The 27898-nt window shown below is 44.0% G+C and overlaps 1 protein-coding gene across 4 annotated transcripts; it reads left to right on the top strand.

Moving 5' to 3' along the window:
- Nucleotides 1-31: 31 nt before the first annotated feature.
- On the top strand, nt 32-27898 carry SERTAD4 (SERTA domain containing 4). Of its 4 annotated transcripts, none has more exons than XM_030196101.1 (4): nt 32-128; nt 14477-14650; nt 18220-18332; nt 26598-27898. In XM_030196101.1, the coding sequence occupies exons 2-4, from the start codon at nt 14494-14496 to the stop codon at nt 27330-27332; spliced, it is 1005 nt and encodes a 334-aa protein (XP_030051961.1). In that variant the 5' UTR covers nt 32-128; nt 14477-14493; the 3' UTR covers nt 27333-27898. The 4 variants fall into 4 exon arrangements, with proteins under 4 accessions (XP_030051961.1, XP_030051963.1, XP_030051960.1 ...); XM_030196103.1 differs by lacking the exon at nt 32-128 and adding an exon at nt 6471-6618; XM_030196100.1 differs by lacking the exon at nt 32-128 and adding an exon at nt 6632-7054.

The raw sequence follows: 27898 nt of genomic DNA, 5'->3' as shown, positions 1-27898 counted from the left end.
AAACCCATCATTACAATAACAGTCGGCGAGAACTAGTGGAGGTGAAAGGACATTGTGCCCTGGATCTCAGCAATGCCCCGCGGGAACTCGTCGCCCAGTACCTTCCTCTGAGGCTGGACCCCGAAGCGGTAAGACAGAGCCTGGCATGAAGCAGGAGACAGAGAGAAAGGGGGGAAAAGAGGGGAGAGGGCGATTCTTCTGTAGGTTTCACACAGAGCATTGAATCTCTGCGATCCTGCCAATACGATGCCTGCTATTCACAGCAAATGCCGAATCCTTCTTGGGGGGGGGGGGGAGACTAAAGGATTTCACGTTAGTCCTGACTAAAAGCAACGAGACGTGTTGAGCGGACCCCAGGCGGGAGAAGGGGTTGGAAAGATCAGGAGAGCGAGGGAAAGAGCAGGAATACTTGCCTGACATCTTTGTAAACACTGGTGCCCACTGCAGGGGGAGGTGATGGAGTCGTGAGCTCGGTTTGGTTTTATTGATTCCTAGTGTGAAGACGAGGGGAAGGCAGCTTCTATTTCCAGATTCCAGGGAGAACATTTTAGGAAGTGTATCTGAAAGAGGTGGAGGCTTTGGAAATGCTTCTTCTGGGGAAAGGGGAGGAGGTACAGCACGAATGTAAGCGGAGCTAATTACATCTCACTTTCATTACTGAAAATGACCCAAATAACCTTTATTTAGACTCAAGCAGAAGGCTTCCCTCCCCCGCTGCGTCTCCTCTCCAAAGAGGAACCAGTTTCAGGCTTCAGGATCTCCCAGTTTTGGCAGGAATTGTTCATTCCTGCATCACACTAGATAGAAAGCAGCTGAACCATCCACTTTTTTTTTTTTTTAGCTTTTTCATCTGGGGTTTGTCTGAATGCAGAAGTTACCCTAATGGCTTTTTTAAGTGTGCCATTAAAATTCACCTACATCGTAGGTGTCCTTCTTTACAAAGCTGGTTAGTAAAAACAGCCCTTAACAAGATCAGTTTGGAATTGAAAAGAAAAAAAGGGGGTTCACCAGCAAGAAATCTAGGAGAAAGGATGGTTTACTACTGAAGGGCTGCTCTCTGTTTTTCACAGAGCACCCATACTGTACAAGTGAATGTTGCCATTATGGGCTGCTGCAGGCTTTTGCAAGTCTGGATCAATCACAGATCCTACTTTAAGTGTGTCATTCGCCCGGGGGGGGGGGGGAGGGGGGAAACAGATGGTAACTTAATTTAATGGGGAAAAAATGAGTTCCACCATTTGGAGGAAGTGTGGGATTGCTCGGTTTGTGAGACAGTGGTGCAAGGTTCATTATAATACAGTATTGTTCCCGGGGGGGGGGGGGGGGGGGAGGTGGGGCACAGAAAAAAAGCTTTTTTGGTAATCTTTTATTCTCAGTGATATGGTATTGTAATATTTACTGTAAAGGCAGTGATAAAAATATGCTACACTTAATCATAATAATCTGATTCGTGTACAGTAGAAAAAGTTCCTAAATATCAGTCCTTGAGAAAATACATAAAATAATAATAATAATAATTAATGTTAGAAGACAAGTTTATTGCCTAATTTCACTTTTAGTTGATGAAGCTCTGTATATTATTGCTTCATTAAATATTTCTGCTGCCTGTTTTAATGTATCACTGCAACAGTTGATTTATATAGTTTTAGAGTTGAAGCCTTCTAACTCCACATGATAAAAGTCTGATAACAGATCACAGATATTTAACGCACGCAGTTTAAAAACCCTGGTTTCAAAGGTGCACCTCTGGCTTCCTTGTTTGATTTCAGCTAAATATAAATGATTCTAAACACATGTGAAGTCTTGGGCTCACTAATAGAAAGTTAGGAATTATTTGGAAAGAAAGCGAGAATAAAACTGAGAATATCATGTCCCTGTATTAGATCTATGGTGAAAACCATGAGTATGGTGTGCAGTTCTGGTTGCCCTTATCTTACAACAGATCAGGGCTTCTCAGCCCAGTCCTCAGGACACACCAGGCCAGTCTGGTTTTCATGATGTCCACAATGAAAATGTACGCACTGCCTCCATTGTATGCAAATTTATCGTATGCATATTCATTGGGAATCTCATGAAAACCTGGCTGACCCAAGGACTGCGTTGAGAACCCCTGCAATAGATAGAAAGGATGTAGAAAAGGTACAAAGAAGGGCAACCAAAATAATTTAAGGGATAAAGAACGGCTGAACAACTTAAGGCTCTTCAGTTTATATATAAGAGACCACTGAAAGGGAATATGATAGAGGTTTATAAAAATCATGAGTGGAATGGAACAGGTAAATAGGAAAAGGTTATTTACGCTTTCAAACGGTGCTAGGACTAGGAGAAAGTCCACGAAACTAACAGCAGATTTAAAACAAATAAGAGAATTCATTTTTATCACTCAGCGCACTATTAAGCTGTGGAATTTGTGAGCCGAACAGCTAGTCTCGCAGGGCAAGGATATTGGGCTGGCCTCAGGGAAGGTAGTGAGGTAGGGGCTATGAGGTGGAAGGATCTAAGCATGGCTGAGGGGTAGCTGAGGGTTTACATTTAAAATAGGGTTTCCCACTGGGATCAGCAAAGGGGATTAGAAGAAGGGGCTAAGGGGGCAGGCTGAGAGAGGGGATACTTAAAGGATCCACCTCTGGGTTGTAGGGTCTTTAGATTTGCTCCTCGGAGGTGGCTTTATCCACCTGCCCTCCCTGATTGGGATAGGGCAGGGGTAGGCAACTCCGGTTCTCGAGAGCCGCAGGCAGGTCAGGTTTTCAGGATATCCACAATGAATATGCAGGAGATAGATTTGCATACCATGGAGGCAGTGTTTGCAAATCTATCTCCTGCATATTCATTGTGGATATCCTGAAAACCTGACCTGCCTGCGGCTCTTGAGGACCGGAGTTGCCTACCCCTGGGATAGGGCCTGGGGGAGGCTGTAAAGGGGTTGACATGAACTGTGACTCACATCTACGATCCCTTTACCCCTAATATACATCTGAAAAAGAACCTATTGCTCCCCACTGGAATGGATAGAACAGCAAAGGTTCAAAGCAGTGAAGCCCTTACTCTCGAAGGCCTTCAAAGGGGGGACTGTAGATAATAAACACAGTTATGCACCCTGGAGTAGAGTCAAAGGGCAAAGGCCATAAATCATGAGGCCCAGGAACTTATGATCTGATATGATATCCTTACAGGCAAGTAGGCCTGGGAAAGGAGGAAGCATAAACAAACATGAGAATGTGGTCTAGCAGGTGAGGGAAACCAGAAAGTTTTGAAAAAGACCTGATGATCCCGAGTAAGATAGCTTGCTGAAGACTTGTAAATCATTGTTAAATACAAGTGTATAAAAATAGCTGTTTCAGTTCAGTATGTTGGAGTGATAGATACAGAGAGTATATGTATGCAGCAGTTCTATCCTTCCATGAGAAAATATTAATTGTATCAATACTTGGTAAGTAAATAAATTACTTTTCTCATAAGCGGCAGCCTCGGTCTTTTATCTGTACAAATTGTGGGTAACTGGTATATGAAGATTTGGAGAGGTGGTAAAAAGACCTAAACATTTACACTGAATTAATTAATTCAAGAGCTAGTCTCGCAGGGCAAGGCTATCGGGCCGGCCTCAGGGAAGGTATTGAGGTAGGGGCTATGAGGTGGGAGGATCTAAGCATGGCTGGGGGGTAGCTGAGGGTTTACATTTAAAATAGGGTTTTCCACTGGGATTGGCAAAGGGGATTGGAAGAAGGGGTAAGGGGGCAGGCTGAGAGAGAGGATACTTAAAGGATCCACCTCTGGGTTGTAGGGTCTTTAACATTGCTCCTCGGAGGTGGCTTTACCCACCTGCCCTCCCCGATTGGGATAGGGCCTGGGGGTGTCTGTAATCAAGGTGTGGGATCAGAGTGTGGATGGTGTGTCACAGTGAGGGACACCTGAGCTACAGGGCTTCAGCTCATCAGGTGATGAGCGCTTAAGAGCTGCAGAATCAGGTGACCCAGAATAGGTGGGCATGAAGGGCCATGCCATTCCCTTGCCCTAGCTATCATGGCGGGGTAGAAAGGGCAAAAGGTTAGCAGTTGAATAATTCAGTTGTAGTTCGGGTGCAAGTATTGTTTAAGAATTGCTATGTTAAAGATTGTTATCTTAATAAACAAAGCAGCAGCCTATTTTGCTACCATACATTCTTGTGTATTGTGTTGTTTATTGTCATGGGGGATTGGAGAGGGGGACAAGTAGGGGGGGTACAGAGTAGAGGGGTGACGAGTCCCAGTTCAAGTGTTAGTGTTTCCAGAGGATGTGGTCAATGCCTCTAGTGTTGCTAGGTTTTAAAATGTTTGGCCAAGTTTCTGGAGGAAAAGTACACAAATAGACTTGAGGGATTCTTTTGGGTCCTCTTGGGTTCTTGTGACCTGCTGGAGACAGGATGACTCAATGGACTCTTTGGCCTCAGTTCTACAGAATTCCTGCATTGTGTAAATGGCCATCTATATAGAGAGAGATTCAGCCTATGGCAATGCTTCTCAGCCCAAGGCACACCAGGATATCCATAATGATTATGCATGACAGAGATTTGCATGCACTGCCTACTACTATTAGCATTTATATAGCGCTGCCAGATGCACGCAGCGCTGAACAATTGACATAGAGAGACAGTCCCTGCTCAAAGAGCTTACAATGTATACAGATCTATCTCATGCATATTCAGTGTGGTAATCCTACAAACCTAGTTGACTGGGTGTGGCCTGACGAATGATATTTATTTTTATTCTTCAAAATAATATTCAGGCTAGTGAGGGGTAGGGGTTATTTGGTCCCACACCACAAGAGTTTTTTTCCTATACCAATCCCTTCATTCACTTCTGATTTGCTCAGGATGAATGTGTTAGTAAATGGGACCTTCCGCTATCACCACCCTCACAACAAGAGAAGAGAAAAATGAGATGTTCCACTGCAAAACCCTTGTAGAGTCTGTGTGTGCCAGGGTTTTCCTTTCAAGATAGAACTTACTCAAAAGATGGGATGGTAGCTCTAGTTTACTTTTCACAGTGGCTGCTTTGTTCCAACTTCAAGGTCCCCAAACTTGTCCCCATAGCACCAGAGCCAGTCAAAATGGTGATAAATGTACATAATGTGGAGGTCCACCATATACAGATGTGTCTCATACATGTTCAAAGCATTTTCAAGATGCATAAACTGAAAATAAGGCTGCCTGTTGTTGTACCATAACTGCTTGGAAGCTGTTGTTTGAACTTATATATGGAACTAGTTTAAATATGAATTGAACTGGATACATTCAATAGATGCCTCGCCTCACCCTATGCTTGGAACAACCTTCCTGAGCCCTTACACCAAGCCCCCTCCTTGCCCATCTTCAGGTCTTTGCTTAAAGCCCACCTCTTCAATGCTGCGTTGGGCACCTAACTCTTACCGTTCAGTAAATCCAGACTGCCCCAATTTGACTGCCCCTCTCGGACTGACTGTTCACTTGTCTTTTAGATTGTAAGCTCATTGAGCAGGGACTGTCCCTCTATGTTAAATTGTACAGCGCTGCTGTAACCCTAGTAGCGCTTTAGAAATGTTAAGTAGTAGTAGTAGATGGAAGTTAATGTGGCTAGCTGGATAGATGCATTCTGGTGCTTCTCAGTATTATATAATATTTTGTATGCATAATTTACTTTCTAGGGCTCCTTATGGTTTTGAACTTGAGAGTTATTTCGTTTGATAAGAACAATGTAATTGCAGTTTGTGCATAAACATAATTCAATCATGGATTTTAAACATTATTTTTAATTTAAACTGAGATTTTGATGGTGGTTACTCTTAATATATGGGTCTAATTTATTCGGCATGTCCTTTCATTCTGTATCATAGGCGCGGACCCTTAACAAATAATGAATTGTTGCCATTTGCCTTAACTACCTACGTCTGTACCATAATAAGTGAATTTTAAAACATAGCTAAACAATAGTTCTGTTTTTCTGGATGTCTGCTAATAATAGGGCTTGGTGCCTAAAGCATCCACAGAAGAAGCACAGTAAAATTTAAAACCTCATATGAGAATTTAAGCCGCTTAGATTGTTTTTTTTCTCGGCAATGGAGGCCGTGCGATGTTAGACCTGTTAGATATATTTGCAAATGCGAGGCTTTCCCTTCTCTCCTTTCTTAATCTTGTGGCTGTTTTTGTTTTGTCATCCTGTGAGGAGAAAGGCATATCCGTCTCTTCCTTGGCAATGAGCTGGTTCAGTGCCAGCAGGAAATTCGGGGCTGTGGTGTAGCAGCCAGCAGCAGGGTTGGCGCTGTGGGGGTAGAGCTTGTCACCTCCCCTCCCCCACCCCACCACCCAGAATGATTGGCAGGCAGGAGTTTGTTCCTTTAAAGGGACTGACCTGGCGTGGCGAGGAGGGCGGGGAATGCGTAGAACCAAGTCCTGGAAGGCAAAGGTGTAGCTTTTGCGGGCGTTTGGTTTTGACTGTGGCAGCTGCAGAGATGAGCCGGGGGCAGAGAGCGATGACACGCCCCCCGGCCAGGGCCGCTGCCTTTCCTCTCTGCCGGCTCTGGAAGTTGCTTTAACCAGCGGGGGACCCGCACTGATGGGTAGCGACTGAGCTGTTGCTGGGTTCAGTGTGAAGCTTGCAGCAGCAGGTCCGGTGGGCGGCAAGCGTCTTCTTTAATGTGATTTTATTGCTCATTCTCTCTTGCTGCTGCCGAAATGCTGGCAGCTCTATCGGATTTTTTGAATGGAATCTGCAAATACTTTTATTATAGCTATATTGCTATAGTTTTCCTCTTTCCGTGGTTTTGATTCTAACGGATTTTTTTTGTTGTTGTTGCTATTTTTCATATTCTAAAGTTTCACTTTAATATTCACGCTCTAACTCTAGGGGCGGGTTTTTTTTTTTTGCATTAAATCCAGAGGGAAATGTAAAAACAGGATTTACTGGTTTCACACGATCACTGCTAGCCTAAACCCGTCATTACCATAACAGTCGGCGAGAGAGCAAGTGCTCTGGATCTGGGCAATGCCCCGCGGGAGCTCGCTGCCCGGTACTAGTTGCCTCTGAAACTGGACCCCGAAGCGGTAAGAGAGAGCCTGGCATGTCGTTTTGCTTCGTGATATCAGTACGATCTTTCCTAGGGTGACTGTTTTCTGGGGGTCTGCGCCGTTGCATGCCTGTGAGTCCCGGCTGGAAAGGGAGGGAGCAGTAATTCCACAGGCATGTTTGTGACAGATCGGTGGAAAGTGCTCGGGCGGAGTGCTGAGATTTCTCCGAGGCTGACTTTTACCTGGCAGGGGAAAGGTTTGTAGAAGATCAGGAGAGCGGGAAGGAAACGTTTACCTGACAGTTTTCCAACTGCCTGAGGGCACGGGCCCTTCGGTGAGGCTGATTTTTTGGGGGGCGGGGGAAGAACCTCGGGCTAAAATGTGCCTTAGTTTGGGGTGGATGTATCAAGGTGGTGGAGAGGAGGCTGAAGGATCCGGCTGCCAGCCTGATCCAGTCTCAATTTTGCTTACAAAGATGGATTTGTAGTACTCATTTCTGGCTAAATTAGAACTACAAATGAAATGACTGCTTGCAATGGAGCAAAACCAAAACTGGGCTGAGCCGGGTGGGCGCAGCACGATGGGAGTGAGTTAACCGCATTTCACTTTTTAAAAATTGAACATTGTTCCAAATTGCCTATTATTTAGACTGGAGCGGAAGGCTCCCCCCCCCCTCCCCGCTGACTCCACTCCAAAGAGGAAACGGGTTCAGGCTTCAGGATCTCCCAGTTTTGGCAAGGAATTGTTAACTTCTGAATAGCGCTAAAGCATCTGAATCCAATGGCTTGTTTGAAAATAGGAACTATGCATAATAGCTTTTTTTTTTTTAACGCGCAATTAAAATTCAACCAATATCAAAAAAGTGGAACTTAAAATTTCACCAGCAAAGAGTCTAAGTGGAAGGGAGATTTTTTTTTTTACAGTTAGGAATGAAGCTCTGTTTCTCATGTAGATTCGTGAAGCACATTTTAACCAAAAGAGGGATTCATATATGCTGAAAATTTCTGCACCTGTGAATTTGGTTTTTGAGAGTTCAGCCAGTTTTTCTGAGCCGTCTGCCTGGAGTCCTGCCTTTTTATGCTTTTATGTTTCTAAAGAGCTGCTATTTATGGCACAGCAGGCTGTAAATACATTTTCTTTCTTATCCCTAAAAGCTTTTTTTTTTTTTTTTTGCACTGTACGATATGCTTTCTTGAACAGACGTGAATATAGATCTGTAAAGTAACCCTACTGGAAGCAGTTCGTTTATGACTGGGTCAGTCTGGATATCTGTGCATTTTAACAGGTACCAACTAAACAGGACGCTGCATTCGAAATATTAAATATCTGTTTCTAATTAGGAGGTTAGTAAAAGTTAAAAAAAAACTGTGTTTGATCTCCCATTTTGGTCCTATATCTCAGTATTTCGGGCTTAACTGTGAATTATTTTTTTTTAAAATAGGTCATAGAATGGCCCATACAGGGCTCAGGTAGGAGGTGACAGAAGAGTGACTTAGCCTGTCCGTTTGTAGTTTGCTATTTCCCTCTGCCCCCTGAGGTCCCTTTGTATCCGTCTCCTAGACTAAGAATATGCGACGTGCATCCTGCCCCGCGGCCATATATGGTCACTATTAAATGTAACTGACTTACAAGGCAGCAAAGGGGAACAGTCTACCCGACTGCATGGCTTTGAAGCTGACAAAAAGCATGATGCAAGGCAAAAGGTTGTCGGCTTCAAAAGGTGCACAATGCTCTCTACCTGATCCCAGCAGCTTCTCTTGTAGTCAGTCACCAAGGAGGGCAAAATGTCTGGGGCTACTGGGATCCACTCATAAGAGGTGTTCAGAAAAGGGAATTCTTTGTTAGCAAAATCAGCCATCTATTTTACTCTCTGTGATTGAAGCGATGCCAGCACTTGAAAGGTAATCAGCCCTGCTCTACCACATATAGGTTTTCTTTAACAGCCGCGCCGCCTACAGTGTTTGATCATGTGGTTGTGAGCCTAGGTGTCCCTTTTCCTTTTTGACAAACCAGAGCGCTTTCTGTAAATAACCCAGATCTTGGAAAATGCCAGTATGGCAGTAGCAGCAGAACCCTGATGATAAAACTTGCCTGGACGTGTTTTGTGAATGGAATGCGTTTCTCAGATTAAATCTCTGGCTCTGACTAGCCTCCTTGATAAAAGAAAGATCAGACCTGTTTCTTTGCTTTACTTTTGCTTCCCAGAAGTTCACAGGCCATAATGCTAAAGAAATTCAGTAGTAACTTAAGAACAGCACACTCATCAGTATGCTGGATATTTTTTTTTTGGGGGGGGGGGGGGGAATGCTTTGTTATTGACCATACCTCAATATCCAGATCCAGACGCACCCTTGAGTCAAACTGACTCCTGGGGACCATACAGTGAGTGACCCCCCCCCCCCCCATTGTGGTTTTCTGGGCATGATGGAGGAGTTATATGTTGCTGACTTCTCTTGTGCAGTGTGAGGCACCATTGTGTTGCTGGTGCACAGGCTAGTTTTACTGGGTGCAGTGGAGGATTAAGGGGTGCTTTTACTAATCTGCGGTAAAAGGGGCCCTTCGCTAGTGCTACTGTTGAGTTTTTGCAGTGCCCAGAGGCCCCTTTTACTGCAGCGGGTAAAAAGGTGGAAAAATGAAATGGCCGTGCGGTAAGTTCACACTTGCCATGTGGCGGGGAGGGCATTTAGTGGAGTGGAGGAGTGGCCTAGTGGTTAGAGCACCGGCCTTGCAATCCAGAGGTGGCCGGTTCAAATTCCACTGCTGCTCCTTGTGATCTTGGGCAAGTCACTTAGCCCTCCATTGCCTCAGGTACAAAATTAAATTGTGAGCCCTCCTGGAACAGAGAAATATCCAGAGTACCTGAATGTAACTCACTTTGAGCTACTACTGAAAAAGGTGTGAGCAAAATCTAAATAAATAATTTATCACCACCCATTGAGGTGGCAGTAAAGTCTCCCATTGGTAACTGTGCAGCAGGGGCGTATCTGCGTGGGGCCTCAGGGGCCTGGGCCCCCACAGATTTTGCCCTGGACCCCCCTACCGCCATCAACCCTCCCCCGCTGCCGTTCTTACTTTTGCTGGCGGGGGACCCCAACCCCCGCCAGCCGAGGTCTGCTTCCACCTGCCGCTGCCGTAAAAACTTCTTCTTCAGCCGGCGGGGGACCCCAAACCCCCGCCAGCCGCCCCGCGGTGTTTAAAATTCATCTTCGGCCTCCGTGGCCGTGCTGCTGTGATAGGCGCTGTTGAAATCCACTTCGGAGTCTGACGTCGCAGCACGTACAACGTACAACGACGTCAGACTCCGAAGTGGATTTCAACAGCGCCTATCACAGCAGCAGTGCAGCACGGCCACGGAGGCCGAAGATGAATTTTAAACACCGCGGGGCGGCTGGCGGGGGTTTGGGGTCCCCCGCCGGCTGAAGAAGAAGTTTTTACGGCAGCGGCAGGTGGAAGCAGACCTTGGCTGGCGGGGGTTGGGGTCCCCCGCCAGCAAAAGTAAGAACGGCAGCGGGGGAGGGTTGGCGGCGGGAGGGGGGTGGAGAGAGTCATTGGTGGCGGTGGGGGCTCGGCGGCGGCGGCGGGGGGGGAGGGGCTAAAATGTGCCCCCTCCCTCTGGCTCTGGCCCCCCCTACCGCCGGAGTCCAGATACACCCCTGCTGTGCAGTGCTGCCCACACCAGGTAACCCCCTGCGGTAGTAATTAAAAAAAATTCCAGCACTGGGAATGAAACTACCACCATCAGTAGTTCTGGATTGCCACTTGGCAACCCTTTAGAAAAAGGGGCTCCTAAGTGACTTGCCCAAAGCCACAAGGAGTTGTGGTGGGATCTGGGCCTGGGCCTTCTACTTCTCTGCTCTGTCTTTTTCAGCTATTCTGGCAACACAGAGGCAGTGCATGCTGTACGGGTGGGTTCAGTTTGCAAAGCTGACTCCTGTTCCCAGCTAGAGCTGACATGCCGTAGAAGTTTCATTCTTACCCCAATGGCTGTGAAGGTTCTACATGGTGCAATGATGCCCAGTGGCTATATTCAGGGTGCATATGCACCAGGCAGAGCCACTGAGAGGGGGGCAGAGGGGGCAAAATTCCCTGGGTCCAGCACCAACAAGCTTCTTTTTGCTGTTTGCTTCTAGGTCTGTCCTCCCCTGCTCCTGCGGGCTGCCCATGACCCGGATGATTGCATTAGCACGATATTGCGTTAATGCAATCATCCGGGTCCTGGCTCTCAGCACAGACAGGAGCAGGAGAGGACAGACTGTGGGAGCAGGCATACAGGAAATGGCTTGCCGGGCCCAGGCCCCCGTCCTTGGAAGCAAAGACAAAAGATGCAGGAGCGTTGGTGCGAGTGGTTTGACGGTGCAAGGCCTTGGCCCCCCTTAGAGGCAAAAACAAAAAGGTGGTGGTTGACTTGTGGCAGTCTGGTTTTGCTCTGGGCCCAGCCATGTCTCTTGGCAGCCTTGGCACCAGGCTCAAGAAAGAACTACTACTACTAATCATTTCTATAGCACTACTAGACATATGCAGTGCTGTACACATTATATGCAGATACTTTCTCTGTCCCTAGAGGGCTCACAATCTAAGTTTTGGTACCTGAGGCAATGGAGGGTTAGGTGACTTGCCCAGAGTCACAAGGAGCTGCAGTGGGAATCAAACCCAGTTCCACAGGATCAACATCCACTGCACTAACCATTAGGCTACTCCTCCACTCCAGTCTGTGGCCCTTGGCTAAGTACTGTCACTGAGATGGTTGAGCTATATGGGAGGGAGAGAAGGGGATCTCTCTCCTGTCATTCCCATTGTTTTAAGGCCAAGGGCCCATCCTGAGGAAGCCTATTAATGGGGATTGTGTGGGCCATTCTCCGGGCTGGATACTGCTGATGGGAGGTGTGGTGGTGGTGGTGGTGCACATTTATGTTTCAACAATTTTATTGATGATTCAACAGAATTAAACATTCAATAGGCACAATATGCAAAAAATTGCAAACACCACAATCTGAATAAACTGAATAAGAACAAGAGAATAGTGTTGTCATCAAAGTTTTAACAATTTTTCTACCCACCCTGCCCAATCCCATACCCCACCCCACCCTCAAGGTCTTAGCTTGTAGTTCAACTATTTTTATTGATGAAAATTACAATATATACAATTGGAATCCAGCATGAACCAGATACCATCCCCTTAACTTTTAGCTCCCCAATTCCATACCTAGAACTATTATCAATCATGTTAATACTTCCTCCCCCCTTCCTCTTCTCAGATCACCCCTCCCCACTTCCTCTCCTTGTGTCAATACTAATTACAACATCCCCAACCCAATCCTATCCCTTTTAAGACAAATCTACAATTAAACCACCCTGTGGATCTCCCTCCCCCCTCCTTCCCCTGGTGATGCAAATTTAAACAGGCAAATTGTACGTGGCCTTGGTACAAAAACTTCTCTGCTGGGTTGGTGGGCTGCTGTCGGGGACAGAGAGAGGCTTTCCCCATTTAAGCCTTCCCCTCCAAGGATCAGGCCTGGTTCCTGCTCCTCAGAGGTGGTGTCCCCACCTGCCAATCCCCTTTTTGTTATTTCTTGCTTTTTACTCTTGTGTATTTAATTTCTGGGTTGTCACAGCTGGTGGTACACCCAAGTTAAGTGCTGTTGTATAGCCTTAATTTTACCTGGCTGTTAAAATCAAGGTGTATAATTTGGGTCAGTTGATTCACTGGCGGGGCATGGAGGTCTGTGTATGCTCCCAAAGCTCTAGCTGAACATGGTGGGGCTTGGGTATCCTAGCTACTTGGTTGGGGGGGGGGGGGGGCAGATTTTCATTAGATAGGTACTTAAATGTTATTTGTGTCTTATTCATCTTGGCTGTGGAATATTTATTATTTGGTTGTCTAATTTTACAGTATATGAAGCTGTGGCCTTTTAGTACCATATACACAATCTTGTTCGTCCTTGGTGGTTGCATTTTGTATATGATAAGTGAGTTATTTGTGGAGGAGATAGGGGTGTTTGGAAAAATGGAGGGAAAAGTCACAGTTCCCCTTATTATTTGCGAATAAAGGCTTTTAGCATTGTAAATCCTAAAATTTCATTGAAGTAGAAGCCAAAAAGACAGAAACTTGTGGATTAAGTGAACAAAACAAAATCCGATGGGACTGTCTCCACTACACCTTGTTGTCCTTGTTAACTTTAAAATAAAACAACAAAATATCATTTTCCATTGCATGTCCTCTAAAATTACTCACTCTCTATAAAGAGTGAGGGGTTAAGACCCCTTGTGTCAGTTTTGTGAACTACTTTCAACAACATTCCGGGGCCCAGAGCATGCCTAAAAGACACGCCCACACTCCCACAGGCCACTTTTTTACCGCAGCTTTGTAAAAGGACCCCTCAGTTCTGTAAAGAAAAGTAGCCCAGTACATTTGTGCACAGGGACAGCAGGCTGTGCCAGGGCCTCTTTTGGTTTTGGGCAGGCTTGGGGTCCAGGGCAATTTCCCTGGTTGCCCCTGCTCAACATCAGCTCTGTTTGTGCATTTCAACATCGTTTTTCTTAAGTTCTACCCCTCTGTCATATCAGAGTTGTGTTGGCTGAATTTTTACTATCCTCTCTCGACTCACTTATTATACCCAGAAAAGGCATTCTTAAGGAAAATCTGTGCCTTCTCAGTGGAGGGATCCTCTTTTGGAATAAATCAGCCAGGGGATAGGGGAAAGTGAAGAGCACCAGTCAGTCACTGCAGAGAGTGAAAATATGTAGATTAGGAAAGGAACAGAAGGAAGACAGAAGAAGGCTGGGGAGGGAGAGAGGAGTGAGTACAGGGAACTGGATCCTGAAACCCCAGTTCCTGTTTAATATTCTGTCTGCTCCATTCATGTTGTGTTTGGCTCCTGTGGGACCGAAGCTCGACTTGAAACAGGAGCCAGTTCTGTGTCTTAATCTCAGTGTTTTGACTGGAAACAGATCCAGATTTGTCCGAGCAGGCTCATGGAAGGAGCTACCAAGGCCCTCTCTCATTTCATTTTGGATGGCAAACATCTGTTGAGATGCCTACAATATAAAATAAGATGTGATGACACCAGACAGGATGAGAAAGAGCAGAACTGACATTTGAATATGTGAGCACTGTTGTATTTTTATTACTGCTTTCCTTCTAAAGATGTGAAAAATAACTTTCAGTTGGTGATACGCAGCAAATATCTACAGGAGTAAAATTCTTCAACTAGAGCAGTTGAAGAAAAATCCGGAAAGATATTGTAAATGTGACAGGCGAGTCAAATTTTTGAAGAGCAGTCAGGCAGAAGCGATTGAAATGCCAGTTGGAGAACGTGAAGTTTTAGGGCTTTTTGGAAATTCCTACTTCCTTGTTTTTCTGGGATTGCTGTAATACACCTGGAATGTTTGCGGTTTGAAGACAGACCCTGGGGAATGTTGCTGCCTGCTTTGACACGTAGTCTTTGGTTTTCGTTGCAGATCTCAGGGTGCACGAGATGACACTGGTCCTGTCCATGAATAGATTTTGTGACCCCATTGTCTCGGAAGGAGCTGCGGAGATCCCTGAATACCAGAGCCTCTGGGAGTCCGAGTGTTACCCTGCTCCGCTCCACCAGCAGCACACAGACAGCAGAACCTGGACCTCCCTGCCAGGTACTCCTGTCCTCTCCTATAGCTGCTGACTGCCCATGCTTCCAGATCTGGTTCTCTTTTAAATGAACAAGAACAGAGGTGTAGTTTAATGTCATATTGGCAGTGGAGGAAAGGGGGTCCTATTCAGTATTAGCACAAGCAACATTTAAGGGGGGGCATTGCCTCCCCATGTCCTCCCTAAAGTAGACCTATGAGAAAGAAATAGCCTAAAAAGGGCACACAAGCTGTGTTTTAGATGTAACTGACATTTGCCCTTTTATCAACCAAGAATTAAACATTCTGATGGAAGGTTGGGCAAAGATAAGTTCAGTATTGGAACTTCCCTTCTGCATGGAACATACCTTTCTGGGAAGAGGTTCTTCCTTCATGAGTTTTACCATTTGGAGGAAGAGTGGGCCTGCTGAATTTGGCAGCCTCTGCTCTAATATGGTCTTGTTTATAAAAGGAGAAAAGTGGAATAAAGCTTTTGGCTAGCATTCTTTTTGTCGATAAGACATTGCCTTGTACTGCCACTGCAAAACTATTGTTACACTAGACAGGAACAAATGAGCCAATGTGCCTGGTTTGGGAAATGCTATCTACAGCATTAGGAAGGGGTGATGTTAAAATAATCCAGACCTAGTTTGCAGAGTGCTGTAGATTAAATTCACATTAGGAATTTCTGACCAAAAGGCATGAAATAGAATAACTCTCACGAGAAATATGGTGCCCGATTTGTCTTTCAGTTTATGGCACTGCATATGTTACTCATTAAAATATGTCTGCTACTTCTTACTGATAGTCTATTTTTTTTTCCTGTAGCATGGCCACAGTCGTATTTTATGTTTGTTTTGACGTTTAATACTATATTATCAGTGCATGATATCCAGTTCTAGATATTCAAATGTGTACTTTATTCAGCAACTATACTTATGGCTTCTGATTTTAAGTTTTAACCAAAGTAGAGGAGTGTGGTAGCCGTGTTAGTCCACTCTTAAGGTTATCAATAGAAATCAAACAAAATAAAACATGGAAAAGAAAATAAGATGATACCTTTTTTATTGGACATAACTTAATACATTTCTTGATTAGCTTTCGAAGGTTGCCCTTCTTCCTCAGATCGGAAATAAGCAAATGTGCTAGCTGACAGTGTATATAAGTGAAAACATTCAAGCATTACTATGACAGTCTGACAGGGTGGGAGGATGGGGGTGGGTAGGAGGTATGCATGGGGACATCAAAGCATATCATTGATATCATTGATATTTTAACCAACAAACACCAATAAAATACCCCTATTGCCAAACAATTCAAATAGAGTTCATTGGATAAACAGCAGAAAAGCATCACTTACCATCTCACCCCTCCCTGGTTTCTCATATATCCTCCACTCTACCTTTTTCATGCTAACGGCTCCTACATGACACACATGTACATATTTGATTCCATAGGAAGAGTTATTCAGCAATAGAATCTGTGATGTGAAAATACCTATAAACAATGAGCTGGAAAATAAACTCATTTATCAGGGGCAGAAGCTCTCCGGTTGCTGATGGTGATATTGGTAGGACCATGGCCCCAGTGCCACACCCCAATATGCTGCCTGTGTAATTTATAACATCTAAGAACAGAGGCCCTAATTATATGATTTCTGCTTGGATCTCATTCACCATTGTAGTTCTCACTTTTCAGTTTTGGTGGGGGGGGGGGGGGGGGGGGGGAGGGTGGTAGACTGGAAGTTTCTCGCTGCTTTGCACTTTTCAGTTCATTCTGGAACCAATCCTTATTGGGGCTAGAGGGCCATAAACCTTGATGCACAACCATATGGGGTTTTCCTGCCTCCCTTCCTGCCAACACTTTTCTTTAATTATCCTCATCTCCATCGTTCAATCCAGCTATCACACTGACAGGCTTAGAGACTAGGGGCCACAGACCATTGATTCTTCTGGAACTTGGTGTGTGCGTGCAACTGAAGTCTGGTCAGGTGTCCCGACTATGCAGAGACTGGGAGTATTTTTCCCCTCCCTTTGCTCCCGACCCCCAAGTCTCAGACCCAGTCATCACATAAGACAGCATGACCACAGGGCCATTGGGCCCTCGCTTATTTCACTGTGAATCACACAGCTACAAATGGATGACCAATTTTGCACTACTAGACTGAAGATTTTGGCATGCTGTCAGGCCTCAGTTTTACAAAATTTGTGCATCATCTGAAGCTATTGAGGGGCCAATGCACAAAGGTCGCCGTTAAATATGGCAGCCACGGGTGAACTTACTGACTCGCAAACAGCGACTGATGCACAAAGGGAGTGGCATGCAAATGAGATACATGGAAATTCTGCAAGGGAAAGTGCCATGCGGAGAACAGGATCCCGAGTTGTTTCCAGGATCGGACACGGGGGGGGGGGGGGGGGGGAGGAGTGGAGAGCTCCTGCACTCATGAAACGAGCTCACCTTCATGTTTTGGACAAGAAGTCAGAGCTCCTGCTTAGAAAATTAGCAGGGCTCCAGGGTTTGCTCTCTTCCCCCCTCTCCCTTACCCCCAGGACTGCCTATGGCAGGAGAAATAAAGGTCAGCAGAGCAGCAGAAGGAGGGGAGGGCTCCCTGCACCAGGCTGGAGTGTGATTGGGAGGCAGAGGCTGAAGGGAGAAGGGAAGTGGACAGGGGATCAGCCCTGGAGTTGCCAGCATGGATGAGGAGGGTTCCTCTCCAACAGCTCCTGACTTGTGGGACAATCTAGCATGTTAAAGGTAGGCGATCCTTTCTGTGCATTGCATGGAATGCTCATGTTAATACTGATGAGCTAGTTGTAATATATTAACATAGGGTTATCGGTAGCTGCTACGGGAAACGGTAAAAGGGACGCAGAACCCTGTGGTGCATTAGATGCTAAATAATGTTTGCTTTAGACTGGCTACAACCAGAGGCATAGCTAGGTGGGGCTCCAGGGGAGTGACCACTTCCCCAAACGGACTTCGGACGGTGCCTGCGCCTATTTTTCAGCCAGTCCCTCGCATTTATGCTATGCGTATGTGCGCCTACACAATGCTTGCATGCGCCTCTCCACTTCCCATGGCGTCACAATCGGGCTACGCTTCTGGCTACAGCCAGTCTAAAGCAAACGTTGCCAGCATGGTAAACTTTGTGCATCGGGCCCTGAGTCCACGCCATTTCATTGCTTTTTCTTCTATTGTGCATAGTATTTTCGTGTTGGTGGTTAAAAATGGAGGTAGTATTTGACTTAGTGCTTCAGAGTTCTAGGCCTGAGCATAACCTATTTTTTCACCTCTCACTTTTCATTGAAATGAAGCCTCAGTAAATAGTGATGTATTCTGTAGTCTGAAACTCTAAATACCTATTGCTTACCATTCTGTCTGGTGGAATGACCAAGTCAGCTCTTTCACAGAGTTTCCCATCCTGTAAGTCAACACCAGGTATAATTTTAACAACAAACCTTTCTTTGTGCTCATCACAAGGATATCATTATGTGTCCTTGTTACCCGGCGTGAGAAAGGAATTGAAGCGTATTTTGTGTGGAGAACCTGGGGTGAACCACATGTCATGTGTCACATCTGATTTATTGCTGCAGACTCGCATTACAGGGGAATTTTGAATCCAGTAACGACATCCAAGATCACATACTTTAAAAGGAAATATGTAGAAGAGGATTTTCACCCACCGCTCAGCAGCTGCACTCATAAAGTATGTGTGGTTTTTAATATTCATTTTTTTTTGTTTTGCTAAGTCTTCTAAATGCTCTGTGTGGGCTGATCTATTTCTAGATACTTGAAATGTGCTTCCTAAATGCTGAAAAACGGGTCATTTATTAGGCAATCAGACATAAACCATTGTCACTGTTTTGTTATTATTGTACAATTAGAATAATATAAGATGATTTGTGCAGCCAAATGTTACTGTCTCCCCCTGCCCCCCTCCCCGTGAATTTTTTTTTTTCATCTGTAACATTGCTTTATTGGAAGTTGCTTTGTCTGATGCAGTTTAATCAAGTGTATGGATCTGTATGATCACCAAACAGAAGGTAAAGGGTAATAGATCTGATATATTGGTTTTCTGTGCTAGAACCAAAGTGGTTTACATTTATTATATGGAGCTACTTTCTCTGTCCGTAGTGGATTCAATCTAAGTTTTAGTACTTGGGGACAATGGAGGGTTAACCCCAAATTCTATAAAAGTCGCTAAAAATTGTGCATGCGTGCAATTTAATTGAATATTGAACCAATTAGCACAGATAATTGGCTGTTTAACAAGCAATTATTGATGCTAATTGGATTTAATTAAAATTCACGCGTGTAAATTTTATGTGCAGGTCCATAAAGGGGGCGTGACCATGGGAGGGTGATGGGTGGTTCGGGGGCATTACCACAATTTATGCGTGCTGTTATAGAATAATGGGGATCTGTGCTGAATTTAGGCGTGGGGATTTACACCAAGGTTTTGCTGGCGTAAATGGTCATGCCTAAATGTAGTCATGGTTCCTGGTTTTAAGTGCTATTCTATAAACAGCAGGGGCGTAGCCAGACTTCGGCGGGAGGGGGATCCAGAGCCCGAGGTGAGGGGGGCACATATTAGCCCCCCCCCCGCCATTGACTGCTGCCGCCACCACCACCACCAACAACTTTGATCCCCCCCCCGCCGACGACCCTCTCGACCCCCCCCTCCCGCCGCCAACCCGCCGTCTCCTACCTTTGCTGGTGGGGGACCCCCACCCCCGCAAGCCGAGGTCCTCTTCCGGCGTAAGACTTCGTTCTGTTTCTGAGTCTGACGTCCTGTGCAGGACGTCAGACTCAGAAACAGAACGAAGCCTTGCGCCGGAAGAAGAGGACCTTGGCTGGCGGGGGCTGGGGTCCCCCGCCAGCAAAGGTAGGCGACGGTGGGTTGGCTGTGGGGGGGGGGGGGTCGAAAGGGTCATCGGCAGGGGGGTCCAGGGGCAAATCTACGGGGGCCCAGGCCCCCGTGGCCCCACGTAGTTACGTCACTGATAAGCAGCACAATTTTTCTCTGCGCTCTTTACAGAATTCAGTCCTAAGTGACTTGCCCAGGGTCACAAGGAGCTGCAGTGGGAATCAATCCCAGTTCCTCAGGTTCTAAGTCCACCAGCCATTAGGCTACTCTGAAAGATGAAGAGCTCTGTTGTGTGATGCCTGTGCATTCTTATTCAAAGGAAAACCTACTGCTCTGAAACCAAACATATGTGTGTGTGTGTGTGTGTGTTTGTGTGTGTGTGTGTGTATGGAGATGTGTGTGTGGGGGGGGGGGGGGGGGGGGGACACCAGAGGACACAGCAGAATGGACTGGATTTCCTTTTACCCTGTAGCCAGTGGGACTTGCAGTCTCTCTGACTTCATATCACTTATTGAACATTTATGATCTCTATGTGTTGCAATCCAAATTCTTGTTTTTTAAACAGTCAGATATCAGTGAGCTTGAGGCTTGGAAGCCAACTCTGTTTTCCCTCCAAAAAGGGCAGTCCACAACTACCCACAGCACCATCTCCCTGCCAGAGTGCTTCGCCTCACTTTTAAAATAACACTCCTGCTATGGGTTGGAGAGTGGTGTAGACTGCTCCCAGTTACTGAGACAGGCAGCCATTCTGATGATAGCCCTTTGCACTGAAGATAGCTGACTGCTGGAAGAAAATCACCAGCTCATTATGTTTAGCTTTTCCCAACCTTTTCAAGCCAGAGGCATACCTACTTTACCAAAGATGCCGTGTGATACATCAGTTTCCTGGAGCAGGCAGTGTGGACATGCTGGGGAAGCACTGAGGGGATGATGCAGAAAGCCTTACGGTAGATCCACACGCCAATGGTTGAGTCCGTGACCTGTACCGCAAGATTAGTGAGAAAATATTCTGCAACAATGCAGAAAGCTAATGAGATGCAAATTCAAAGTGCAGTGAACTTGCCTGTTAAATAAAAATGGTAAATAAATCCTAACAAATAAATAAATAAATAATCAGGGAAACATATGTGCAGAAAAGTGTGTTAAGGGTGGCTTTAGGGTGCGCCTATCTATGGAAAACAAAAGTGCCAGCACGCATCTACACGGGAACTGGAATACTGTTCTATGCACGAATACTAGCCTCACAAAATTTTCTTTCACATAACATTTTTTGGAGAGGCTAATACTATGCTCAAAACAACATGCTCAGATGATTCTTTCATTTATCGCGGACACGTGCATACTGCAGCTGCCGTTATCTCCACGAACAGTTGTTACTTCTGTTCTGTCTTTTAAAAGTTGTAGATATACAGTACGGTCTCGGATTATTCAACCTAAATTGGACCGACCCATTCTTGGATAACTGAAAAGTCAGATAGCGCAGAAAACATGGCATAATCCTCTCAAATAATGGATAAACAAAGACACAGAATTCACGATTTTCAAAAATTGTCCTAAAACAAAGATTTATAATAGAAATAAATGCGATGTTAGTAACCCGACCATCCAGATATGCCAGATGGTCAGATTACTGAAGGTGGGAGCATCAAGGTGTGGAGGAGTGGCCTAGTTAGAGCAGCAGTCTTGACATCCAGAGGTGGTCGGTTCAAATCCCACTGCTGCTCCTTGTGATCTTAGGTAAGTCACCTAACCCTCCCTTCCCTCAGGTAGAAACTTAAATTTTTGAGTCCTCTTGGGACTGGGAACTACCTAGTGTACCTGAATGTAACTCACCTTGAGCTACTACTGAAAAAGGTGTGAGCAAAATAACCCCCCCCCCCCCCAAGACTATACTATACACAAGAAAAAACTGGCAGTAACCCCCCCCCCAAAAAAAAAAACAGCCTTATATTCTCACACCTAACTAGTACTGACATACTCTACTCCCTTCCATTTATCTGCACTTTTTAGCAACCCTTGTCCTTGGCCCTTGATCCTTTCCCCACCATTTATGCATTCATGCATTGTCATGTAACATAGCTCCTAATGCATCTTCTCCCAACTCTCCCCTTTCTAAATTGCTTTCTATGTATTTTATACTGTGACTTTGTATATTGCCTATCATTAGTGTACATCTAGGCGCATAAATTTTGGAATGCCCACAAAATGCCCATTTCCCCGCCCATAACCACGTCCCTTTTTGCCTGTTCACCTTAGAAGTTAGGTGCACTGTGTTACAGAATACGCATAGCGAGTTGTGCGCAAAAAGTCTAATTATTGCCAATTAGTGCTCATTATTGCTTGTTAAGTGCTGTTATCAATACTAATTATCTGGTTAAGCCAATTAAGTTACATGCATTGTTATAGAATACGCCTGGCTTTTGGTGCGGGTCTCTAGGCGCACTAAATAGAATCTGGGGGACATTGTGCATTGTACACTTTGCAGTAATGCTGGGCCTTCAAGACTGGGACAATTGAAATTGTTTATTGATGACCCGACACGGGCCGCGTTTCGGCGCAAAACAACGCCTGCCTCAAGGGTCAGGAAGGGACACAGTTAGATGTACTCGAAGTCAATTCAATGCCCCAGTATATCATATCGAGATCGCCGTTCACCGCAGGTGCGAGGATACAGCTCCATAAAGAGCCCACTCGTATGCTTGAATTGACTTTGAGTACATCTGTGTCCCTTCCTGACCCCTGAGGCAGGCGTTGTTTTGCGCCGAAACACAGCCCGTGTCGGGTCATCAATAAACAATTTCAATTGTCCCAGTCTTGAAGGCCCAGTGTTGCTTTTTTTGTTTGTATACTTTCTATGTATGCTATATTATTTGTGCTACACTTTGCAGTAACCACACACTTCTGCTCTCAGTGGCTTTTTTCAAGGAGACACCTCAGGAGGGGAAGGGATGGTAGTGTTGTGTGCAAAGAATACACTGCACAAAGGACAGTCGGCTCTCCATGCCCTGCCCACTGCCTACTAATTCCCACATTCCTGGCCTCAGGCTGTATTTATGAAGTAGAGCCATGCTCAGAACAGAGTTCCTGAACATTTAAGAGGCATTACTGGTGTCTTTTGTTGTACCAAGATGCTGACAGAAGAGTTCAACTGCTGGGCTAGATCTAACTATCAGCCAGGGGTTAACTTTTTTTTTTGCATGGCATGTCTGATCAGGTTTGTAAGTACGCTGGGCGGGAGATACTGGCTTAGATCTCCAGACAGTTGCTATACTGTAACAACTTTCAATCTGCTTCTGATCCCATTAAGGTTTAAGAGTCTTCTACCAGCAGAACAGAGTAATACCAGCAAAAGTAGTACAGAGTAACATGTTCCACCTTTCTCTGTTGGCCTAGCAGTTTCCTGCTGCTCTTGGTAGGCTTCCACCTCCATCAAAACTGGCCTCTACTGGACTACAGTGGTATAAGCTTCCATTTGTAACAATCCATGGGGGGGGGGGGGGGGGGGGAGTCTTTTATTTTAATATCCTCCTTCCAATTCAGTCTCTCCCCCTCCCCCAATCACCTCAAGCAGCCAAGGGCAGAAGGCCAGTCAATGTGGATTCTAACTCTGGCCATTAGTGAAAACTATTAAATGACACTTCTGCAAACTCTTTCATAGTGTCCAGGGAGAGGAAATATGTGTTAGGTTTTGAACCCTTAATTGTACTGAAAAGTTGCCTCTGCAACAAGCTTTTTAATTTAAATTTGGAGGAGAAGAAACGGTTGGCATGCATGCCTTACTACTAGAGTTTGCAAAATGGTGGTCAGTGGTCACGAGTCTATTGAGCTGAGTTACATTTATCCTGTTTTCCTCCAGTTATGAGTTTTGCACTCAGGAGAAAAAATATACTCCCTGAGCTTATTTGATTTTCCTGCTCATTCAAATATTTATTTTGGCTCTTACTTTTAACTCTGCAGCCCATGGTCTGTGTTCAGCATCCTCATGCATTCAGCTCATCCTTTGTGTTTTTATAGACCGATAGATGATCTGTAAGCGTCTTAAGACCCTAATAGATTTTTCACTTTCTGCTATCTGAATAATCTAATTCAAAATGTATTAAAGCAGGAGTTTGTTTCACTGATCAATGCAACATAATTTACACTTATGGAAATATTCAAAAAGTAATAAAGAATAAGAAATCAAAAAGTCTGCATTACATGTAACATATATGTGTGTGTGATATATACAGTATTTGGCTAAGTGGTATATGATGAGTGCCAGAGTAATTGCAACAAGCTCGGAGTCTGTAACCCACACAGTGTTGCTGTCTGCTTCAGTGTGGCTTCTTTACTTTTCTGGAAACGTCTGGAATATTTGCATGAATCATGGCTGTGGTTTGAATGGTGCCCTTGGCTCGGACAGAGCGCCACTTACAGAAACACTGTCTGACCGTGTTCTTTGGGTTCCCTTTAGCTGAAAGAAAACTGAGATGCTTAAACAGATATGTGAGGTCATAAAATAAACACAAAACTGCAAATTTAATTAAAATCTGCTTTTCATAACTGAATTGACTGTTAATATGGTAAAAAGGCATAATCCAAATGTGGTATTACATTATTGAGGTCATTTTATAAATCCTGCCTGGCAATTCTTCATGGACAATTTCTGCAGGATGCACAGATTCAAAGGGGACGTGTTCTGGGCAGGCAAAAAGAAAAAAAATATATATATTTCCCATTTTACATAGCAATACACATATATTTTAAACATTTCTCCATTGACATTTACACCTGCTCTCAGGCAGGTATTAAGTACCAGCTACCTGTCCATTTGGCCTTTAGTCTTCACCAGTGATTGAGGGAGCAGTTTGTACTTACCTCTGTGATGTCTACCACCACCTCAAAAATTATTTAAAAAAAAGAGCAGTTATCAAATCAAATAGTGGAATTAGAAAGGTACAGAGAAGGGCAACGAAAATGATAAAGGGGATGGGACAACTTCCCTATGAGGAAAGGCTGAAGCAGCTAGGGCTCTTCAGCTTGGAGAAAAGACAGCTGAGGGGAGATATGTCATAAATCTATAAAATAATGAGTGGAGTGGAATGGGTAGATGTGAATCGTTTGTTTACTGTTTCCAAAAATACTAGGACTAGGGGGCATGCGATGAAGCTATACATTAGTAAATTTAATATGAATCAGAGAACAATTTTCTTCACTCAACGTGTAATTAAACTCTAGTATTCGTTGCCAGAGAATGTGGTAAAGGCAGTTAATTTAGCAGGATTTTAAAAAGATTTGGATCATTTCTTAAAGGAAAACTTCATAGACCATTATTAAAACGGACTTGGGGAAAATCCACTGCTTATATCTAGGACAAGCAGCATAAATGTATTGTACGTTTTGGGGATCTTGCCAGGTACTTGTGACCTGGATTGGCCACTGTTGGAAACAGGATGCTGGGCTTGATGGACCTTTGGTCTGTCCCAGTATGGCAATACTTATATGTACTTATGACCACTAGTATCCCCGCTTCAGGGTTCAATGTGGTGTACAAAGTAGATGATAAAGTACAAAATTAGTTCAAATTACAAACATAACAAAAACAATTCTATTAATCATTAACATTTTTAGGAAATAAAAAGGTTTTCACCTTCTTCCTAAAAGTAACATAGTTATATTCAGTCCTAATATAAGAAGGAAGAAAATTCCACAATGATACTCTCAATACTGAAAATATGGAATTTACTAATTTCAAAAACGTGGCATTTTTATTAAAAGGTGGGCATATCAATTGATCTTGAAGATGCAGAGAATGTCCAATAATGAGTGAAGTAAGTTTAATCAATGGTTCTGAAGTGGACCCATATAAAATTTGAAAAATTAAACAAACTGCTTTAAACTTAATTCTTTCATTAACAGGGAGCCAATGTAATTCCCCAGTGTATGGTGTAACCCTGCTGTATCTGTTAAGTGTTCTGTATCAGCTGCAATTTTTAAAGATTTTTTAGAAAACATGCCAAGAAACAGGACATTACAATAATCCAAATGAGGTAGTATAAGCATTTGAACTAACAGAGCATATGCACGACGGTCAAAGAAAGGCCTAACTAAATGTAACCGCCAAAGTTAATTAACATGTGGTCCATAGGTTAAAGAGGAATCAAGAAAACCCCCCAACATCCTTGATTCTGTTTTCACCTTCAGAACTTTATCAGTAGACAAAATCAAAGAGGTAGGTATTTCAATACCTTGATTTCTAAACCACGATACCTTAGTTTTTTGGGAATTCAGCTTCAGTTTATTACTTAAGGCCCAGTCCTTTATTGCATTAATCCCAACTGTGACAAGAGTTTACCAAATCATGGTGTGACGCTGGGACTAGCAACAACAACATAATATCAGCATAGGATAGTAGTTATTTAACTCAGGGAGTCTTCTACAAAGGCACAGTAGCGTTTTTATTATTTATTTATTTGTAACACTTATACCCCGAGCTTTCCCACTTATTAGCAGGTTCACAAAGTAACATAGAATGGATAATAATTGTAATATAGCGTACAAAGAAGTGGTCAGTTAGATGTGGGTAAGTAAAATGGGTAAAATTATGTTTTTTGTTTTTATATTTTGTATGTGATTTGTTCCCTGCTTAGACTTTTACAGATATAGCGGGTTATAAATAAAGTTTTATTATTATTATTATTATACACCAATATGTTGGCACTTACAAGTGGAAGTTGCAAAATGTCTGTTTCCACGTGGAAGCTGTGAGGTGACTGAGCCGTTCATGTTTTCAACATGTAGATTTATAACATGGTTGCACTTGCTGCACGTGTTGGTACATACACATGCACTCTGGCATGTGTTTTATAAAAGGCTCTACATCGGCAGATTCTTTTCTAAAATACATCCTGATCTGGATGTCTTCATTTTGATTTTTGAAATTCTATGTAGGATATTAGGCTGAGGATCTCTAGCAATGTTATCTGACTTTCCTTTTTGTAAGTTTTCTCATACATATTATACTACCCATCTGTTATAGGCGACTTGATTTTGCATGTAATTAAAAGTAATTTGTTTTAATCCATTCTGTTTCTTTTTCTTCCCAATCTTTTTTCATGCCTTTAGACCATCTCCATATTTGAAGAGCGGGCCCATGTTCTTTACCTGTCTCTGGAAAAGCTAAAATTTATTGATGACCCCGAGGTATTCCTACGAAGATCTGTCCTCATAAACAATTTGATGAAAAGGATCCATGGAGAAATTATAATGCAGAATAACTGGTGCCTTTCAGCTTGCTCTTTGGGAGGAGCTTCAGCCCAGGAGTGGTTCATGCCACCAAACTGTCCTTATAGGAAACGTTTTCGGACGGCAAAAGAAGAGTGTAGTTTTCACACCTGTTGCTTTTATCAAGAATGTAGCAGTCAATACTTGAACGTACCCATCTCTCTTAATGCAAATGGGGGGAATCCATCCTCATCTTCCTCCTCCTCTTCTTCCAACTTTTCATCACTGCCAGGTTGCTCACAGCAGCTGGATGATGGTGATGCTGTTTATCGAAATGGTGAACGGATTGCAGCACGTGAGATATTCATCACTAATGCTAAATCACAAAGTAATCAGGAAAGAGCAACATCAAAGGATGGGACTGCAGTTAATGAAGCAGGAGAAAGTGGCAGCATTATAGACTGTGAGCTTCCAAAGGGGGACCTTGCTTTTGAATGTAAAGGCAAATGTAATGGGTATACAGTGACTGGAGGTAGTGAAAAGAGCTGCAGAAGTGAATCCTGGAAAAAGTCCTTAAAGAAGAAGGAATTCTTTCCAAACAACAAACCATGTTGCAGCAAAGGAAGCAAAATATGACCCAGATGTTTAGGTTAAACCTTTGAAGCATGTACAGCATGGTCAGTTCTTTCTCAAGGTTTTTGTTTTTGAATGGATTTTATAGTTTTTGTACAATTGCACAACAAACATGTTTTCGTGCCTGAATAGCAGAATGTGTTTTGTACAAGCTTCATAACTGTGCGATTTGTAAAGTGAAATGCTGCATAAGGGAAAGAAATTGAATCATTATATTGCTAATGAGGGTCTTTTGTTTTTGCTAAAAAAAAAAAACAATAGGGGTATGCACAGATGAAAATTTTCTTTCATTTTTGGATCATTTTTGAGCAGTTTGTGGGTTCATTTCATACATTAATGTATATACAATTTGATTAATATATGTAGAAACTTTTTAAACACATGTAAATCAACTTTACGTGCACTCATTTGGAGGATTTATGCAGTTAAGTTGATTTAGAGAGTGTTCTTCACCACATAAAGTTTTCTGAGATGAAACCAGAAACCAAATTCACATCCCTAAGGGGCCCTTTTACTAAGGTGCGCTGAAAAATGGGCTGCGCTAGTGTAGGCGTGTGTTTTGGGTGCAA

This window comes from Microcaecilia unicolor, chromosome 3 (assembly GCF_901765095.1).
Source record: "Microcaecilia unicolor chromosome 3, aMicUni1.1, whole genome shotgun sequence".
Lineage (NCBI taxonomy): Eukaryota > Metazoa > Chordata > Amphibia > Gymnophiona > Siphonopidae > Microcaecilia > Microcaecilia unicolor.
This window is presented reverse-complemented; position numbering and strand designations above follow the sequence as displayed.